General features: G+C 41.3%; 1 protein-coding gene across 1 annotated transcript in view; it reads right to left on the bottom strand.

Annotated features, from left to right (window-relative positions):
* The window catches only part of SETD7 (SET domain containing 7, histone lysine methyltransferase), a 48,579-nt gene that overhangs the window by 20,688 nt on the left and 5,745 nt on the right, over window positions 1-22,146 (bottom strand). Inside the window, exons 3-5 of the mRNA XM_082390889.1 lie at window positions 18,425-18,554; window positions 7,201-7,402; window positions 3,304-3,493 (exon numbers count right to left, since the gene is read on the bottom strand). Coding sequence (XP_082247015.1) covers window positions 3,304-3,493; window positions 7,201-7,402; window positions 18,425-18,554 — 522 coding nt within the window. The remainder of the gene's footprint in view (window positions 1-3,303; window positions 3,494-7,200; window positions 7,403-18,424; window positions 18,555-22,146) is intronic.

Genomic DNA, 22,146 nt, shown 5'->3' on the forward strand with positions numbered 1-22,146 from the left:
AAGCACTGTGTTAGGGGCTGTGCAGATACAAGTGGGAGTCACATCTCCTCCTGCCCTCAAGGAGCTGATGCATCTTCTTCAACGCATACCGTCCCTCCCTCTACTCCCTGAGACAGGCCTGTGCTCCAGGCAAACGGAAGGCACCCTTTCCTTTTCCTCCTTTCCCCTATCGTTGGTACTATGACCTGTGACTAGAATTCATCCATTCACTTGACAAACGTTACTTCTAAGAGGTAAGCCAAGCTGTAAAGATGGAATAGGCAGGGACTTCCCTGGCGGTCTAGCGGCTGGGACTCCTCACTTTCACTGCTAGGGCCCAGGTTCAATCCCTGGTCGGGGAACTAAGATCCCACAAGCTACGCAGCCAAAAAAATAAAAACCAATAAAGACCTACTGTATAGCACAAGGAACTCTACTCAGTCCTCTGTAATGGCCTATATGGGAAAAGAATCTAAAAAAGAGTAGATATATGTATAACTGATTCACTTTGCTGTACACCTGAAACTAACACAACATTGTAAATCAACTGTACTCCAATAAAAATTTTTTTAAAAATCAAATTAAAAAAAATGGGAATTCTGATTTAATAGTCCCAAAGTGGGCCTGACAGCTTGCATTTCTAAGAAACATCCAGGTGATGCTGATAATTGCGTTTTAAAAAAAAAAAAGATGGACTAGACATTAGCCAGGGAATGGAATTCCTATGTAAAGAGGCAAAGAGATGAGAAGAAAAGAAATTCCAGGCAGAGGCACAAGGAGAAACTCAGCAAGAAGTAAGTGGAGACAGAGAAGCAGTTTGTGGATCCAAAAGCACAGAGAAAAAGGAGGAGAAGGCAGTTGTAGGAGGATTTTAGGTGAGATATTCGATTTCTGTTTCCCTCTTCCCCTCCCTCAACCACTGGACCAGAGGCCACATGACTCGAAAGCCCTAATCGGTCAGCCAGTCAGTGGTTCAATCACTGTAACTGGAAGAGGAAGGAGAGAGAAACAAAAGGAGCAGAACGTGGAGTAAAGACTGTGCTGGTTCCTCCCAGTCACCCAGAGCAGCTATGGTTCCTGACCCTTTTGAGACCCAAATTGTTCAACCTATCCTTAAAAGACCTGAGGCCTGCTGAAATCTCGCCAGTAAATCCACCCCCCTCCTTTTTTTGGCCTTAAGTTAGTTTGAAGAGGGTGTTTGTTATTTGCAACCAGGAGTTCTAAGAAAAATCATCATTCCCCTGAGAAGGATCACTCTCACTTCCCAAAATGTGTTTCGTACTTATACTAAGAAGAATGTAATAACCACAGTAACTTTCCTGATGCGGGCTTTACGGTAGGTGCCACTATCTGTATTTTATAATGAAAAAACGGGTTCTGAAAGGATAACTAACCTGCCCAAAACCATAATACAGTAAATGTTGGCACTAAGACTCAAACGAGGTGACTCTTAAGTCCAAGACTCTTGCCACTAAAAATGCTGCCACTTCCAAATGCTGCCACTTTTAAAATCTGCATCACCAAGTGGGATCCTCCCCTAGCTGGAGTCTCCTCACTTCTAAACATTATAACACTGTCTCCTTTTGGAAGGGATGTGAAGAGTGCAGATATTAGAGTTTGAAGTTCAAAGATTACTGTTACACTTAAAAAAACCCTTCATTTTGGAATGATTTTAAATTTACAGAAAAGTTGCAAACATAGTACAGAGAGTTCCCAATGCCCCTCACTGCTTCTCCTAATGTTAATTTCTTGTGTTACATGGTACATTTGTCCAAATTAAGAAACCAACATAGCTGCGTTAGTATTGACTGAACTCCAGACTTTATTCAGATTTCACGAGTTTTTCCACGAATGTCCTTTTTCTGTTCCAGGATCCAATCCAGAATCCCATATTGCATTTAAAATGCCTCAATTTTTAACTTAAAAAAACAAAACCAGAGACATTTATAACAACCCAAGTTGGACCTAAATGTAAAGTGCTAGGCTTCCTATTTTTGGACCACCACCCTTTGGAGAATCTCCTTCCAATCCAAACAGCTAAATATTATTTAGGCCTATCAATGCCTAGATATATTATCTTTTCTTTTTTAAAAAAAATATTTATTTATTTATTTATTTGGCTGCGCCAGGTCTTAGTTGCAGCATGCAGGATCTTTAGTTGAGGCACTCAGGATCTTTAGTTGTGGCTCTCGGAATCTTTAGCTGCGGCATGTGGGATCTAGTTCCCGGACCAGGGATTGAACCCAGGTGCCCTGCATTGACAGTGTGGAGTCTTAACCACTAGACAATCGGGGAAGTTCCTGTATTATCTTTTCTACTTTATTCTCCTTATACCTTAACTTGGATTGGAAATACATATACGCATATTTCAAGGAATCAGACCGATTTAGCTTTCTTAATATTGTGCCACTGAAAATACAAAATCTTGATTTTTTTTCTTTGTATATGTTCCAGATTTTCTACAAGAAATAATTTTATACTCAGAAAAAAAGTTTGGTGTGCCATCCTGTACTTCTAAAAGGAAACAGGATTTTTTCTATCATTGATTCCAATAGGCTCATTCATGTATGGAATATGTCCTCCAAGAAGATGCTAGACTTTGAAGAGGGCCCGGGTGCCAATGTGCATTTATCGTTCCAAGTCAGAGCTCAGGCTGAATCAGCATTACAATCTGTACCAACTTGGAGATCTACCTAATTTGATTCTTTATCAGTTAAATCATTAAACTGTAAGTTTTTTTCCCTGAGATATAATATTTAAAACTGATTAAATTACTGCTGTCATTTCTTCACTCCTTCTGTGCGTTAGAATTATACAGCTATGCCCTCGTCAGATGACTTTTTAGCATCTGCCACTAAAGTGCACGGTGTATATTACCCTGTCTCACTGATGTCCGCCTTGGCCATGTGACTTGCTTTGACCAATGAAAAGTGGGTGAAAGGGACTTCGTGTCAGTTCCAAGCTGAGGCTTTAAGAGGCATCGTAGGTGTCTGCTCATGCTCTGGCTTCCTGTGACCACCTGAGGAAACTGGCCCAGGCCACCACCACTGTCCCTTTAGATTGGGCCCAGAATTAAGACATAGAACAGACTCAGAGCTGACTAGAAGCCTCAGGTCCAGCCTGGTCTGGCCACGCCCCCCCTGGACCAGTTGAGTACAGTTGCTTAGCAGACCTGTGTTTGCTGTTGTGAACCACTGAGCTGCTGAGGTACCTGTTATGCGGCCAAGCTAATACACCAGGACTAGACAAAGAAATTAACGTCTCTTAAGCCGCAACAACCCGTTTTGGAATTAGAGCAACCCGTCTGAAGCAGATTCAACTTACTTCCAGGCATCAGTTCAAAGTGAGGCCTTCCTTCTTCAGTGGATAGAAGAGTAGCCAGTTTCCCTTCTATCATCTCTCCATCAATGAATTTTCCATACAAAGCAGTCCTCTCATCAGGGTACACATACGCTATCTTCTCTCCAGTCATCTCCCCATCTTCATTTACTTCTCCTACAAGGCTGCCTCCATCCTGATGGGAGAAACCCAAAACCAGAAAATATTATATATAGTATTTATCTATATGACATGAGCTCAAGACATTTCTCTTGTGCACGGCCATTGTTAACAGCACTAATGTGGTCATAACAGTTTCAGAACTCAGAGCTTTTCACATGAGCATGAAAAGCATGAAGCATCTCTCCCCTCCCCATCCAGTCCCCTATGAGTTATATGCACAGGGGGCATATAGCCTGATTTAGAGAGTCAAAGACGGAGTTGTACTTTATAATCCTTGGACAAGCTACTGATACTCTAACTTGGTTTGTTATCTAAGGAACAAACATGTTGTATTTGTGATGTAAGTTACAATCATCGAAAGGAAATGTAACTAAGGATTACTTTGGGCCAATATCAAATGTGACGAGGATCTGTAGCAGGACAGTCTTACTATTCCTATGATGTCACTTCTCAAATATTGAATTCTGGATTTCTGGTCTATTAAGAAAATCTTTAGTTCAAAGGTACTTAAGAATTAGTTCAGTATACATGAGTAATGAGAGTTATCTGCACTTTCTAAGGGATAAACAAAAGGACTTCTGGACACTGCCTTTCTGAGAATTCTATACCATCATTTTTTTTTGGAGTTAGAAGGAAAAGTTAAAAAAGATCAACTAAATTCTACTCCCTTCCCCATCACTTCTTTCTTCCCACTCGTCTTTATTTACTTCTCCCTTCTCCCTCCTTCCAGGAGAGGAGTCAGCTGTGCTTCTTCTTTAACTGTCATTTGCTTCATTCCAAAGGGTCATTAAATGCTTTAGGGCAGAGGCTATCGGAGAATTCTGTACCCTGGTACCAGCGCTAGGGATACAGTAAGTGATATAAATATTTTTAAAACTGAATTGGGATACTAAAACCAATAAATAATTTTAAAAAATCTAATCTAGGGTACAAGAGATGTTTCCCTTTTTTTTTTTTTCCCCATCCAGAAGGTCCTTATGGTATAACTGAAAATCTAAGACCTTTGTGGGTTTGACACAAGACTAGTAAGCCCATGACATCTTCTAAAAGCTTGGCTATTCCCCCAACTGAAAGGTTCTAGAAGCAGCTACTCAAAGTCAGTGACGTGGGATGACTTTTAAGTGATTCCAAATGCTGTTTACAGAGAGACAGCAGGAAGAAATACCACCAGGTACAGGATTTCTACAGTTCATCGTACTCCAATTGCTCTTTGGAGAAAAAAGGTTATCAATTAAAAAACGAATCACAGCACTTCCATAGAAAGAAAAATACTTGGAAGCATTTTTCACGGATAGAAAGTGCATTAGGGACGTATTATTGCCCTTTCTCCTCCCCGAGTTAATTCTTAATAACCCAGCCTGAATGGGGATGATACTTTTTGCAAGATCTGCCTTCAGGCTTTCAGTGACTGAGCTGAATGGTGTTAGAGTATTTATGCTTCTTATATGCCGTAACTAATGTAAGCCATCAACATGACAATTTCTTCAGAACAGGATTCTGTCCTTCTAGGATCTCACGTTTTTCTTCCCCCTTATGTGCTTTTAAACTTCCAGTTCTGGGGGCAAATGATTTTATTTGTCTAGAATGATAAAGCAGAGATTCTTCTTTTTTTTCCAAAAGGAGTTATGAGTTTTTAATTAAAAACTTTCCATCACTGTTTCAAGGTCAAATTTTGAAAGAAATAAACTGTCCTTAGAGTGAGCTTACAAATCCTGTAGGAAGGATCATTATTTTTGCCTCCCCTTGTTCCTGCTTTGACTTCATGTCACAAACACTTCCTTGTTGGCTGTGTCAGGGGTGCTGGGGAAGAAACTGCTCCTTTTTCTCCTCTGCTCAGTGGCTCCCCCTCATGGGAGGAGAAATCGTTCACTTGATTAGTGAGAAGGCAGGATCTGACACCCACTGATACCCAACTCTACTGGGTAGGGGTTAACAGCATAAAGCCGCTGCTCTCATGTGCTCTGCATTTTCGCTCACCTGTCCTGGGAACTGGCGGTGCCCACAGGCTGCACCTGCTCCCCTCTCATTCCTCTCCTCTCCTTGGGGAAGCTCCCCCAGGCAGCCCTACTCCCCAAGGGAAACCTGCAGCTTTCTAGCTGCTCTGTGGGCAGCTGGCCCATCCGTTTAGTTCAGAGGGGCAAGAGTAGAAGCCCACGCCACGTCTCCAGTCCAACTCCGCCATAATGAAACCAACATCCTGATCCCTGACACCTATGTCTATTTCTTAATTGATCCCCAATCCAGAGAACAGAGCAGTGGGGTGTGATTACCAGCCTCCCCCAGCCCCGACCCCAAATGCCAACAGATACTATATACAAAGTGCTATCAACCAAGTTGATTTTTAAAGCTTGTAACTCCCTAGTGCTTCTTCCTTCCTAAGGCAGAGTCTTCTCTTGGTGCTTTAAAAGACAGTGATTAAGGCTGAAGGCTAAAATGCAGCTGCACATTTTAGGTTTCAAAATGCAGCTACACGGAGCCAATCGGATCCATTCACCTTAGTTCATCCTTGATCTCTAGGGACTTAAATTGATCGTAACAAGTAAAATGACAGGTAGTGTGAGAATCTGGTAATCCATTACCTCTTTCCTAGACCCACCCTCATGAGGAATTCCACTTTCCCAGACTTCAAGATTCACTGTCATATCGGCAACTCCCCAGCACTGGGCAGCAGGAAGCTTATCCTGCCTACTGATGAAGCAACAAAAGTTTCAGGCTTCCTAACTGCTAAGTACCTCCATCTCTTCTCCCTCTGTAACTGAAAGGACTTGTGAGCTACTGCAGATCCTACCAAGAGAATGTGTAAATGCTTTAGTAATTATTTTAAAAAATATTTTACAATAGTTTTTCTTATGCCTAGAGTATAACTTATTTTTTAGGAACAATAATGTGTAAATAGATTTAGCTGGGACTACTTTTCTTGTTATACATGTTTTTAATACTTTTAAATCATAAGAGGATATGGTTAAGAGTAAGGAAAAAAAACATATTTTGACTTAAGCTCTGGACAAAATAAAATATTAGGTAAAATATTTCCTCAGGTTTATTTTCTGAAACATTTTCTGGAAATTCACTACAAACAGATGGGGTATTTGAAATGCAAACAAAAATTACAGCATTAATTTCCAGCCATGGGTTTTGCCACATTTTTTTGCTCTAGTCAGCTCCAGAAAGATCATAAAATGTTATCAAATACTCAAAGGCAAGTTAATTTTAATCACCTTGATTTAAGCAAGATAAACCAGAAAGCAGGGAGTAGGATTGTAAAATCAAGTAACAACAGTGTAGTAAGTCCAAAAAGATGGGAAATTGCTGGATTAGTTCTTACATATGAGAAAGAATAACATTAATTGCAACAATGAGACATTCCACCATCTCTTTCTATATCCCAAAGGGATATTTTTAAAAAGCAATATATTTTTGTCTTTATTAGTGGTACAATCAAACCAGTCTGTCCCAGTTTGCTTTCATCATGACTAATCATTCCTTTCCAAAGCCACCCTGAGGAGGAATTCATAGTAGATCGGAGGACAACAATCTAAGTCAATAGTGAAACAGTGAGAGGATATCCCCCTAAGCTGTTGGCTTCAGCTACTGACTCCCAAGTTTCACAGCCTCACATTTTCTAAGATAGAGAATACATTTTGTTATTCATTGGGAAGACTCGAAGCATTGTCTTAAAACTTGTTACTTTCCAGCAAAACGAACAGTCGTGAGGCTTACTGGGTAATATATCCAGCACACTCCATGTCGAATGTTATCTTTATATTGTCCCTTGAAGATCAGTCTTCCATCTGTGTCGTACTCCTGGGCGGGTCCGTTCAGCTCTCCGTCTACATATGTGCCCTGGAGAACTCCTCCATCCTCATAAGTGTAAACTCCCTGGCCCTGTAGGGCGTCATCCACATAATATCCCTCCAGGGTGCTGTGAGAGAAGGGAGAACAAAAGAGAAGAGTGACTCAACTCTCTTAAAAGAAAGGATCACATCACGCCCAGCTCTGTTCCGATGCTGGCCTGTATTCAGTGCATCCTCCTGAATTCTCCGAGACTGCTAGGAAAAATACTCCCAAGATATGGGTAGGATTAGAAACAGAGAGGGAGATTTAATTCCTAATCTCCTGGTTCCTATTAATCCAATTTCTCTACTGGAGGAAATACAGAAGAAAGAAGCCACAGGTGGAAAAGAACAAGCCTCATCTCAGTATGTTTCCAAGGCTAGATGCCACCCAACACCGGGCAATAGAAATTCTGGTGTTACCCTTTCCACACATAAACCACTCATGTTTAATTTCCCTCAAGAGTGGTCCAGAATTCACTGGGAGTTCTCAAGGGTCTTTCAGATGGCTTGTATACAGTGGTCTCTAATAATACAAATGTGGTTTGGAACGTGTAGATGTCTGCCTATCTGTCTTAAGCCATTAATGCATTATTTATCAGTGACAACCGTAACTGGTATCCAATCAAAAGTATCCCCATCCATCTCTTTGGAAGATATATGGGGATTTACTTGTGTGTGCGTGTGATCGTGGGAAATAGGGGCAAGTAAGGAAGATGGCCCGCTAAACCTTGCTGATATCGTTAGCAGCCTGATAAAGTTTGAGACCCATCGTCCTAGAACAGAAGAAAGCTCACAAGGGTGCTCATGGTGATTTTACAAGAACCTTTTTCTCTCCTCATAAAACACTTTTGGAATTTCAATACATGTTTTCAGTGTCAGCCTCGCAAAGGCCATTATGCAATGAAACTAACTTTATCCAAAAATTCCCTTCATGAACTGAAATCTGGAATGAAGGGAAAGACTAGCTCAAATTATTTTTTACAATTAAAAAGTAAGATGTTTAGCAACAAAGACAGTTTGATTATTTTAACATGTGCAGATAACACTCATTCATTAATTCAACCTACAGACATTTACAGGGTGCCTTCAAGTAGTGGCGTCGTGTGAGGATCTAGAAAGCACGATGAACAAGACAAACACAAAACCAGGAGACAGGTACTGGGGACAGGTGGGACCCAAAGGGGTCCATGGGGACAGAGATGGCTGCACCTGAGTCTGCCTGGAAAAGTGTTGTCTTGCTCTAATGAATGACAGAATGATCTGTAATTATTAAATGAAAAGCACAGTCTAAATAACGATAGCCTCTGATTACATTGTAATTATACTATTTGTAGTCTCCCAAGGAGATAAATCGTTCTCTTTCAGTTTTGTTTGTACTATCAATGATAAACAGGCCTAGTAAATTCATGAAGAGAAAAAGGTGCACTTTAGCACAGCCCTTGCATCAATAATCAAAATTCTGTGTCAGTGAGGTCGGAATTAAGGGGATTCGACTGTCATTAGACTCCTGCCATGAAAAAAAAGAACCTTGGTGAAGGATTACTAATCAACTGACACAATGATGCAATAGACAGTGCAAAAAACTATTTAATCATCTATCTTCAGTTTGGGGATTGCCAGATAAAACAGAATATGCTCAGTTAAGTTTGAATTTCAGATAAACAACAAATAATTTTTGAGCATAAGTATGTCTCAAATATTGAACTGGATACAGTTTTTTACTAAAATATTTTTCGTTGCTTATCTGACCCATTTTAACTGGGTGCCCTGGATTTTTATTTGCTAAACCTGGTGACCCTATTGACTTTGAATTCTCAGCAGCATTCAAAATGTTACTGTGTATGTTTGGGCAGAATTATCCCCTGACAGACTAGTCTGCCAATGTTTCTTAGGTTTATGATGAAATCTACAAGGCATGGGTCTCACGAATCGGTTAACCAGTCATGTGGGTTTGCACATATTTCCCCCGGGTCATGTCCAGTAGCTTGTCCCACCCCTCCCTCACAGCAGAACCTACCCTTATTAGTATCATAATCCTAAGAACAAACTGCTCTTTCCCTTAGCTCAAGGAACATAAGATTCCCAAATGCAAATTCTTAGGTATTGGAGAGCAAAACTTAACTGCGTTGTTTTCCAGCCCCTGCCTGAGGAAACAGCTTAGCTTCCTTGGTACATTTTTTTGGTAGCTTGGTTGGAATCTGATAACAAAAAGGGGCATGTTATCACATGAACTGGGGTCTCCAGGGCAATAAAAAATGATAAGGCTTTGAAATCCTTTTATTTCAAAGGAAATAAAAGCTTCTTAATCTGGTGTTAAAGGCACCACCTTTCTTTCTAACTTTTTCCTCCAGAGGAGGTTGGCAAACCATGGCCGGCTGCCTGCTTTTGTAAATACAGTTTTACTGGAACACAGCCATGAACATTCCTTTCCGTATCCTCTGTGGCTGCTTTCATATGACAACAGCAGAGTTGAATAGTTGCAACAGAGGCCGAATGTGGCCCAAGAAGCCTAAACTATTTACTACCTCACCCCAGGCAGAAAAAGTTTGCCGACTCCCGCTCTAGAATCCTCTGCTCACGTTAGTTTATTCACTGGCCCCAAGCACACATCTATGTATCTTAGCTCCTATACTACGTTTTCCCTGCCACTTCCCTTAAAACATATGTAACCAAACTTTTAAAATCCCTGAGGACACATTCAGGAAAAAAAAGTTACGGGTCACATTTCCCGTTTTTGAAATTCAAAACAAAAATGACTTTGGGAAAAGAATGAATATTCTCCAACCCCTGGTCTTTTTCTATTTCAGAAAGAAATCGACTATGAGAAAATGGCGCTATTTTGTAGCAACTCCATCATTAATATCTGGTCATATCTGGGAAGTAGCTCTGGAGGAGTAACTTTCTAATCCTTCTTGCTGAAGCTGGATTGGGAGCTATGCTGCGGAGGAAGGAGGAAGGTGTGCTCGTCACTCGCCTCCCCAGAGCCCGCCCATCCCCCACATGGAGCCCTACTTCCCACAGAGTCTACCTTGACCTCTGCAACCACAGTCACCGAAGCCTAGTCACGGACTAGTACAGGCTTTGCCACGTCTTTATCCATGATCAGCTTACGGGTCCTATTTCTCTAAATAGATTGTAAGCCCTTTACAGGAACAAATTAGGCATTATGTATTCCTCCCTAACATATAAACACAGCCTATCTTCCAGTGATATTTCCTAAATGAAACAGTGGAACTGGGATAATCTTGCTCTGAGAAGAGAAAATTGAGAAGGAACATAAGGATGTTAAGAGTATTTCTTAACATCCTCAAGTGCAGGGAGGATTCTTTATATGAAGTGTATGTGCATACAGTCTGCAAGTTCGGAAAGTTTCTTAAACGCTATGCTTTATTTCTCCATTTGTAAACTGCAGCTACTAATAGGGTTATTAAAAAGTACATGGGTTAATACATATGAAGTGCTTAGACGATGATCTGGGACATAATGATTGCTCGAATAAATAACGGCTATGATTATTAAGCATGCGCTTTCATGTACATGATGGTGAGCTTTCTACTGAGAAACTTGGCTTAAAACAGCAGCATCAGGGACACAGTTACAAGACACTGGAATAGACAGTCAAAGAAACTGACAACACTGCTCTAAATCTACTTTAAAAAAAAAAAACAAGTAAGGCCTTCTGTGGTGGCTCAGTGGTTAAGAATCCGCCTGCCAATGCAGGGGACACGGGTTCGAGCCCTGGCCCGGGAAGATCCCACATACCGTGGAGCAACTAAGCCCGTGCGCCACAACTACTGAGCCTGTGCTCTAGAGCCTGTGAGCCACAACTACTGAGCCCTTGTGCCACAACTACTGAAGCCCACGCGCCTAGAGCCCATGCTCCGCAACAAGAGAAGCTACCCCAATGAGAAGCCCACACATCGCAATGAAGAGTAGCCCCTGCTCGCTGCAACTAGAGAAAGCCTGCGCACGGCAACAAAGCTCCAACGTAGCCAAAAGTAAATAAATTATATATATATATATATTACTTTAAAAAAAAACACAAGTAAGAAAGATCCCTCTCTGTCTGAGGGAAGGATGGAATAAATGCTTCTTTAAGTGAAAAAAGTAATATGTATTCATTGTAAAATGAACAAACAAACAAATCAAACACTACAAAGATGTAGAAACTCCCCCAGTACTCTTACCCAATTTGGCATTTACCATTTAAGACTTTTTTCCATTTATATATTAAGCATTTTCCCACCTGTGTGGTGGTTTTTTTTTTTTAACAAAAATGGGATCATACCATACACAATGTTCTTGACTTGTATTTTCTTAAAATTTCTTTCAACATCTTGGCAGATTTTTTAGTATGTTAAGAAGCTGCAAAAATGGTTTGATTTTTCTGGTACCAGCATCTGAATCAAATAACTCGAAAACATGGAGAAAATTTAAAAATCAATTTTAATTAGATTTCTTTCTTTCCATATACACAGACCATTTTCATCTGTTTTATCAAAGCTCTTGTACTTAAATTTCCAGTATTAAATTAAATGAGAAAATCTAACTTACAAAGAAATGAGAATTTTTTATAATTGTTTACCTAGACTGATACAGCTGCAATCTATTCAACTATTTTCATTTTAAAATTCTCTTTAATGTCTGAATACACAAAAGTGTTCTTAGGAGACTAAACAGCTTTGGCTTTTCCTTCATATTTTGGACTCTAGAAGGTTTGGGGCTTTCCAGCTCCTGAGGCATAAACTGTGTTCCCTCCCCCACTGTGTTCCCTTTCTTTTGTCTGGTATAGAATCAAGAGGGAAATTTTAAATGAATGATAATTTTACTGTAAATTCCTGTCTCTAACCAAATTAAATTGTGACCCTTAGTATTAAAACATTGTCTTGAGAACTAGTTATATGACAATATATATTATCTTTTTTTTAAATTGAGACATTACTGACATATAACATTATACTACATATTATCTCTTAAAATCTTGAAAACTAAGTAAAGAAGAACATCAATAACAAACCCAAATCATCTGCTGGGGCTATATGCAACGAGAAACTTCAACTTCTTCCAAGATGTGACAAGCAAACTGAATGGAGTTCTGTAATGCTTCCATGTAATCCAGTGCACTATCTTCAAAGTTTCTTATCCTTTAATAGAAGATCTATGAGTCGGTAGGTTCTGATTGTTATAAAGGCTCAAGATAACAGTAAAATATTTGAAGAGCAATTAGTGAAATTTAGTTTTGTTCTCTAAAAATAAACCCTGAGAAAACCCTGCTGGCCATTGTTAAAAACGGATAATAACAGTAACAGCAGTAATAAAATATAATAGTAATAATGATAACAGTAATAATCTATCCTTGATCTTGAGGACATTATGCTAAGTGAAATGTCAGACAAAGACAAATACTGTATGTCCCCACTAATATGTGGAATCTAAAAAAGCCTAACTCATAGAAAGAGAGTAGATCAGTGGTTGCCAGGGACTGGAGCATGGGGAAATGGGGAGATGTTGGTCAAAGGGTACAAACTTCCAGTTCAACTTGGCTTGAATCTCAGCTCCAGCTCTTACCAACGAGGTCACCTGGGGCAAGTTATTTCATCTCTCTATGCCTTAGTTTCTTCATAAGTACAACAAAAAAGGATTATAAAATCTACTTCACAGATTGTTGTGAAGGCTACATGTCCAGCGTTTGAGCAGACGGTAGGTGTTCAAAGTTATCCATCTCATTCCCTCTCCCTTTCTAATACATCACAAAAATCTTTGCCTCGATCAGAACTGTTCCTTAGAATACAGATGAATGTATTTGTTGAGCCTGGTTCCAACAAAAGCGATACAGAAGGGACTTTTGCCTTGTGTGGGAGGTTGGGATACATGAGTTCCAGCTCCAATTTCTCTAAAATGTGACCAAGCACTTTCTAAAAACCAAACAAAAGAACTCCTGCATGGACCTGTCACCTGGAAAACATCAGCCTTCTCAGTGGCTCATCAGATGGGCAGCTTCTCTTAGGTTACCTGGTCAACGATCAACTACAAGGAGCCCGCTTAGCTGGATTCATTAGTGGAGCAAATCAACATCAGAAGATGACTTGGGCAGAGAAGGATGAAGTCATGGAGTAGCAAATAATATCTTGAAATCTAATTGGCATGTCAGGAGGAAGCAATAATGTAAAAAAAAAAAAAAAACCTGAATGAATTCACTTATCTCTATCTCATAATCAGGCTAAAAACCACATGATGCCCTAATATCTCACAGCCCAAAGCCAATCTGCATTGAAATACCTCTTTCTTGTTACCATTCTAAGATTTCGAGAAGTCCTGCTAAATTGTCTTTACATCCACAAATCTTGTCTGAGATGAGAACAATTCAGGAAGAAAACACATTAACATGAACATCCAGAATCTGGGATTAGTATAAAAAGTAGAGATGTGTAAATCAAAGTATTCTGCATACTAAACATTTTGTAATACCCCACAGGGCTCCAGCAAATCACTGGTGCCACAGGACTCCAGGAACCACACCGACAAAGCCTCAAGATTCCTTTCTCCTCGCTGCATAAATGCCTTTATCTCAGGACCAGAGCAGATGTTAGGAAGTCCCATTACCTAACCTTAGGACAATCTTCTTCTTTCCTTTAAAAAGGGGGGGGGGGGGGCTTCCCTGGTGGCGCAGCGGTTAAGAATCCACCTGCCAATGCAGGGGACATGGGTTCGAGCCCTGGTCTGGGAAGATCCCACATGCCGCGGAGCAACTGGGCCCGTGAGCCACAATTACTGAGCCTGCGCGTCTGGAACCTGTGCTCCACAACAAGAGGAGCCACCGCAATGAGAAGCCCGCGCACCGCAACAAAGAGTAGCCCCCGCTCGCCACAACTAGTGTAAGCCTGCGCGCAGCAACGAAGACCCAACGCAGCCAAAAATGAATAAATAAATAAATAAATTTATAAAAAACAAACAAAAAATAGATCTCAAAACTAGCGAACATTCTGAAGCTTCTGAAGCTGACACAGTAGTAAAAAGGTAAAAATGTACATTTTGGCTATTTAAACTGGTTTAGAAATAGATAGCTAGTTCCTTATTTTACCTCGAGTATTCTCTGCCAACAGTGGGGGCAGAGAATAAGATGCTTAAATTCTCTGCCAACAGTGGTTTACCTCTGTGATCTGAGGATGGGGGTAAAAAAAAAAGGGGGGAGCATGTTCACTTTTTACATTTCTGTATTTTCTTGAAGTTCTTTTTTCTACCAAGCATTTGCTACCTGTGTAATTAAAAAAATATATATATATTCTGTTTCTGTTTTTCCAGGCCATCTTTCCTGGTGATCTGAATATTTAAAATTCTTATTCAGCTTTATCATATTCTATGTAAAGGGGAAAATTGATTCCAGAACTTTCTTGATATAAATTTTTATTTGTTTGGAACCTTCTCATAAACCACACACCCAGTCTATGGCATGGATTGTGGTGATAGTTTCATGAACGTACACTTAACTCCAAATTCATGAAGTGGTATATGTTAAATATGTACAGTTTTTTGTATATGAATCATGTCTCTAGTTAAAAAAAAAATCACAATCAGGTTTTATATAAGATTAGAATGCATCAGGCCAAATCTTCTGTCACTACACTAGAATTTTCCAAACACAGCCTCCTGTAACTGCAAATAAAGCCTTCGATGGGAACATAAGCGAGTACTACAGGTTTGAACAACTTCTAAAAACTCTACCATAAGCCTTTTGTTTCCTCAACTGTTATTTCAAAACCTTGATGTCACCCTTTCGGGAGGAATTTTTCCAGACTAAAGCCTCCTAACTGGCAGTAAAAGCACTGAGTGCCCACTTTGTTTTACCCAATACATCAGACTCTAAAAATTGGTAGCAGTAATAGGGAGAAAAATTAATAAAGCAGTGTAAACTAAGGTGCTGCTTCATGAGAGGTGACTGACTTCTGCATGACCACTTCCTGCATCCCCCTTAGAAAGATCTAGTAGATTCCACAGCCTTTATTTCAGTCATAAGACTCACTCACTAACTTTTCCGCCAATCCTTTTAGCAGATGTCTCATAACATGATCATCATTGGGCTTACGAATGAAGGTGACAGGACCTTTTGAGAAACTGTCACCACACTGCTTCATCCCATGTCATAAAAGCAGTGATACTGACCTTCTCCCCTCAAGGTATCACCCCCATCTATCCGCAGAAGGCTAACAAGGGTAAACTTTTCGGGTCCTTGCTAACACCACCACTCTTTGAGTCTACCATTGGACCCAAGTCTCTCCAGGTGTTTGAGTGGTAGGTATAAAAACCAGTGAATTCGTGCCTCTAAAAGAAAAAAGAAAGGCAATGAATTTCTTTCTCTTCCATAGATAGTCACTGGCCTAGTGCTTCAGCCTCAGCCAGGGTTCCAGCTTTCCCTGGTCATGACTCCCCTCCAGATCACTGCATTTGTACAGCACGCTGGGGGAACTGGATGAAGCTGGTCAGAGCCACACGTGACTGGCTTGACACAGGGAGGGAGGGAGGCAGGTGCTTGGGAAGTCTCAGGCCCCACTCAGCCCCGCAGGGCTCATTCCTGACACACTGGTTGGGAAGCTCAGCCTAGCCCTTCAGCTCGCTGAGTCTCAGGTCTGTGAAGCAAGCCCGTAACCAATACTAAATTCAACGAAGCCTGCTGGACTGTTTTCCCAGAGTCAGTCAGTTACTGGGTATGACCTTCAAACTATGAGATTTAAAACATCAGCGCGCGCACGTGCGTGTGCATGTGCGTGTGTGTGAATTCTACCCTCTTTTTCGTCTCCCATCCTCATTCAGCAAGAATTTTTTTTTTTAATACCAAATTAACAGAAGGTGCTATGAAGCATAGAAGATGGAACAGATACAGATTGTGCCCTCAAGGAAACCTCTCTCCTGTAGGGGAAATAAGACATTTATATAAATATATATTTGCTGAATGAATAAAAGAATAATTGCATGAGGTAAACAGTGACACTTTCCAGGGAAGAGTTATAAATAAACTTCTATGGAAGTGAGGCAGGAAAAGTTTCCTTCTGGACAGGTTAAAGGAATCGTGAGAGAAGAAAGCACTGATACCAAATCGAGTAAGAGGCTGCTACGGGACTCAGTTACCCACCAGGGCAGAAGAAAGGAAGCAGAATATTCGACCATTTAACATGAATAGTTTGGAAACGAATTTCTGCTAAAAAGAGGTGGGGTGTGGGGTTGAGGACAATGGGAAAGAGAAGGTTGGAATTAAAATAAAAATTTACAAAAGTTCTCTGATAGGTTTTTATTGCTTTCCTCACCCCTCCTTATATCAGATAATTGAGAGCCTGAGGACCTGTTAATATTTTTTAAAAGCGGCTCACTCCACCTACAGAAAAGGGATTCTGGGTTACAAGCCAGTCCCTGCGATCACCCTTCAACTATCAGCTTAGACGTTTTCTTTCCTGAAGGAATTCCAAGGTATAAGGAAGCTTCAGCTTATCACCCATGTCAAGAGTTTACAGTAAGCGGTGCTGTGTCCCACAGAATCCTATAACCTGCTATAGCTAAATCCATTTCTGAATTACCCAGTCAAGTGGTATGAAAAGAGCTAGTCCTTCCGTGGCTCTGAATTCCTCTAAATGCTGGAGAAATTCACACGACCGCTTTTCATTTCTGAAGCTGACACGGCTTAAAAGTCACTGTTGGAAAGCTGAGCCCATGCAACCGTATCTCTTCTTGAAAGAGAAAAGTCCTAGTTATTTCCACCTATCTCAAGAGGGTGAGGCGCTTCTGCCTCACAGCGTTCTCACACAGGGGGTGAAAGCAAGGTAAAAGAACCCTGCTGTGAAAAATGTTTTAACTAGTGGTAGAACATAGGAAATACTAGTTACGACATCAGCATTAAGGTATCACACACAATGTCCAGTCATCCCAAAGACAAGCATTTAGAACACTGTGAGTCTGGAGCTGTACCCCTCCTATATCTACCCATCTTACTGCTTGGACCATGATGATGTGGCTTTGAAGAACTTTGCTAAATAGTCTCTTGACTAATCTCAGGAGGAAGGAGAATATGCTGAGAAAATTATGAAGCTGCAGAACCAATGAGGTGGCTGAATCTTCTTTCAAAAGGAGATCAGGAAACTGGACCATGATGTCTGAGAGTGTGCCGAACACACAGTGAGTGTGCGTTACACTTGGAAAAGAGCGTGAATCAGTCACTACTGGAACTACACACAGTGGTCCCTGACAAAAACGATCCCCACTTGTGTGACTTTATGGAGACTCATTATCTGAACGAGGAGGTGAAATCCATCAAAGACCTGGGTGACCACCTAACCAACCTCTGCAAGATGGGGGTCCCTGAATGTGGCACGGCAGAGGCTCTCTTTGACAAGCACACCCTTAGAGGCAATGATGGCAGAGCTGGGTCTTAGGCCATAGCCATGGGGGTGTAACTAAGCAGGACACTATGGGACCTTCCCGGGACAGACCCCTCCCCCATATCCTCTGCTGGAGCTCCTCTCTGAAGTACCCAGATAACAGGAGCTGATGCACATTTCCGGAGTTGTTCTGCAGATGCTAAAACCACCACCAAATGGAAGAAATTAACTACTTGAGGTCATACATGGTCATGACTATGTAGCCCACAGACCTACTGGTAATGTTAACCCCTGTGACACCGCCCTGTTCCCTCACCATCAACCAAGCAGAGAAATGTGTGCACGCTGATCACATACTCTGGGACTCCCCTCCCTCACCTGGTGTTTAAAAATGCTTTCCCGAAACCCATCTGGGAGTTCGGGTGTTTTGAGCACTAATTGCCCTGGGTTCATTGCTTGGCGCCTGCACTAAACGCTGCACTTTCCTTCACCACAGCCAGATGTCAGACTGGCTTTACTGCACACGGGTGAGCAGACCCAAGTTTGGTTCAGTAACAGGGGGTGACTGACTTCCCTGGTCCCCAAAGCAGTACATGCATGTTGGGGTTACTCTGACTTTTTCTATAAACTGTACTAAAATATTCACTTAAATTCTCTCATTCATATCATTCCTCCAAATAAAGTGATTTGGTACCTACTCCCCACCCCCCAAAAAACAAAATAAAACAAAACCGTGAGTGCTACCTGCCATCAAAGAAGAAGAACTTCCCCCGTCCGTTCTTTTCTCCGTGAATGAAGTTGCCCTCAAATCTGTCCGTGGAGGAGTAGGTGACCGTGCAGAAGCCGTGCGGTAATCCATCATCATCCAGGTGCCCTGGAGAAAGGGAACCACAAGGCAAACCTTAACATCTTCCACGCTCACCCACCGTCATCCGTGCCCAGACGCTGCCAGCAAGTGCCCCGTGCAGCTCAAGAGTCCCTTCCCTGCCTGAGGGGAGAGCGAACACCAAGCCTTCTCTGCCCGCATCAGCACCATCAACTCCGCTCTTAGGTACACTTTAGAAAGGACGGGTCCACCATAGAGGGCCTTAGACACGTGTAAGGTTATGAACCAAAACCACGCTCATATTTCACTGGGGACTGAGAGTTATTCTGAGTAATAACACCTGCAGTGTGAGTTTCAGTTGACCCAGTACTTCCCCACACGGTACTGCGCACGTTTGGAATTAACGCCCTCGAACGCTCACGCTTAACCGAAACATGGTTGAGATGGCACACTGTCTCGGCAATAAGTTATCTGGTTCTAGAACTAAGTATACAATACGACGGCACACATCATTATACAGTATGATGTGGAGCAGTGCTGGCCAGGTGCCTTCTGAAAAGGATAGAGCCATGTCTTCAAGACTGCCCTAAAATCTACACCCCACTGTACGAACACACGAACTGCGAGTCCCTCTAAGCTTAAACTTAGGCTTAACATTGAACTTACTGCTTTACTTTCCAAAATCTTTCAGCTTTGAATGTTCAGTAATCACCTTGTCATACACCCTCGACCCACTGTGTTCAGAGGGTTTGCGCTTTAAATGTAGCTAGAAGTATCCACATGGCCATTTAAGCAGTGGCTTTGAACACCAGCAGCAATTATTACACTGTGATCTTTAAACTGCTGGTTCTTCTTGGGTCACCGATGGGTGTACTGTTATATTTACGTTTACAGTCAATGTTTAGGTTTTTTATTATTATCTACATATTTCACAAAATCCAGAAGTCACCTCACTGGTGTCTCCCCAGTCATTCTGGTGAACTAATTTTGCAGAGGCGGGTGAAAATGAAGGCAGCAGTTAATCTACTGGCTTTCTCCTGGGTTAATGACCTGAGTCATGGATGACAAAGGTATAAAAGCATTAAATACTGTGTGCAATGCAGGGACATTAAACACTTAAATGTGGCTTCCAGATGGCTCACAGACATAAAAGAAAGCACAAACCATATCACCACAATGAATGCTTTACTCTCCTAAAAGAATTTCTTCTAAAGTGATAAAAGAATATCGTCCCTTAGAAGATAGTTAAGTAAGCTCTCTTACAAAGAAGGAAAAAGCTCTTTATTTGTATTATTGATTACATAAACATAAAAATGAACAAATGCACTGTTTTATTGCTACATCTGATTCTGCATAGAATGAATTACCTAGAATATATTGCATTAAAACATGGCTACTTAAATAAATCACAATCAATAAGGTTCCTTTCCTCTTAACCCAAATTTTTTTCTAACAAGGGCCAGGAAATTAATGGTTAGGAGGGAAGTAGGCCACAATTGCTTCCTTCCTGCTCAAAAACCAAAAACTGTACCTGACATAATTCAATGACACTTGAGTCATATGAAGTAATTTGGACAATTATTTTCTAAATATCTACTGATGGCGTTTCTCTCATTGAAATAAATTATATCTACTTTTTCTCCTTTCATTAAAAAAAACCACTCAGTGTATAGTTAAAAGCTTCCTTTTATGAAATGTTGCTCAGATCAAATTAAATTTAGCTATTTGCATTCCTACAAATTTAGTATTCCACTTCTGATTTAGGTATAACTATCAGAATAATCATTTTAACCTTATATTGAGGTACTTACTAATTTATTGAAAACGCTTTCCCCATAGAAAACAGTTCACATATTTCAGAGTTTATAAAGTTAATGTTTGATAAAATCAGTTATTCCACTTTAGATCAAGAGAAATATTACGATAAACATGAACACTAAGGGGAAAAAAAAATCCAATGTTAATTCATTTCCACCTTTGCTCAGTTGCAATAGTCCTATCCTATTTCTGAATAAAACACTGCAGATGCACCCTCAGCAATGGCATTTAGATATTAGAGAAACTTGGAAGCATCATAGAACACACTAAAAGCACCTGAGGGACAGTACTGAACCCCACTGAGATGAAAGCAAAAAAATCAACCCTGCTCCACGAAGGATGCTTACGCCCATGCCTCCTTCCACAGGCCAGTGAACAGAAGTCCCATCACCTTGTTAGGCTCTAGGGAGGGAGAACAGAGAAGCTGCTGAATGATGGCTGTTTCTCTGGTGACACTGTGTGTTTAGAAAGAAGGCTCAGACTTGTGACGATTCCCAGCCTTTCTAAAGGTGTTTAGGCTGCTTGCTGTGAGAAATCTCCCTCTATCAGATCACAGCAGAATCCTCTGGTTGGCTCATTTGTTTTGTTTTCTTCTCATCCTTCCAAAAGGAGGACGATGTGATCAATGACCAGGATGTGATCAATGACCAGGATCAATGAAAAGGAGCTAAAAGTTAAGGCTTGTGATCATTCAAGACTTCCACCCTGAATATGTAACAGCCGGGGGTGGTGTTCCTAGCAGTAGAACTTTATGTTTAAAACAACAGCCACAACCAAAACAATAACAACAACTAAGGGATCGTCCAAGGAAAGAAACGTCAGGAAGAAAAGACATTAGGCTGGGGCTTCCCTGGTGGCGCAGTGGTTAAGAATCCGCCTGCCAGTGCAGGGGACACGGGTTTGAGCCCTGGTCCGGGAAGATCCCACATGCCGCGGAACAACTAAGCCCGTTCACCACAACTACTGAGCCTGTGCTCTAGAGCCCGTGAGCCACAACTACTGAAGCCTGCGCGCCTAGAACCCGTGCTCCGCAACAAGAGAAGCCACCGCAATAAGAAGCCCGCGCACCGCAACGGAGAGCAGCCCCTGCTCGCTGCAGCTAGAGAAAGCCCCCATGCAGCAACGAAGAACCAATGCAGCCAAAAATAAATAAATTAATTTAAAAAAGAAAAACAAAGAAAAAAAAGAGAAGAGATTAGGTTGCTGAGACCTCATATCTCCTATCAATGTTAGTGCTAGAGGAGCTTCTGGTACAACTCTTGTTCCACTGCCATTTGGACAATAAGATCATGTAATATTTGTCTTGCCAGCAATAGTCAATTTAATGGAGAAGGAGACTGATATACAGAGAAGAAAAAAATCTGTATACCTACTATGCATCAGGCACTGGGTTATGTAATTTCCTGTTATTTAAATTAAACCTCACAACCATCCCTCAAATTCCAATCTTATAGATGAGGAAGCCACCGCTATGTGCCCAAGAAACACATTAACTGCTACCCTGAATGTGCTCATGGATGCTGAAGGCCCCTTCCCGCAATCCTCCAATCCCTTTTCTCTCTGGTCAAGGGCAAACTGGCTGAACATCCTTTCTTCCCTGCCGATGGTGGAAGAAGCGACCTCTAAAGAGGGAGGTGTTCTCAGGTCCCAGGCAGAGAAGTGGAAGACGCCTTCGTAGTTATGATAGTTCTCACAGAACCACCAGGATCTTCACCAGCATATCCTGGTGGCAAATGCCTGTCTCTTCCAAGTGTTACCCGATGCAAAGAGCAACACTAGTCCAGCTTGCTCTGATTGAGATCAATCTGTGCAATGCGCCAAG

Source organism: Balaenoptera borealis, assembly GCF_965194805.1.
Source record: "Balaenoptera borealis genome assembly, chromosome: 4".
NCBI classification, from domain to species: Eukaryota; Metazoa; Chordata; class Mammalia; order Artiodactyla; family Balaenopteridae; genus Balaenoptera; species Balaenoptera borealis.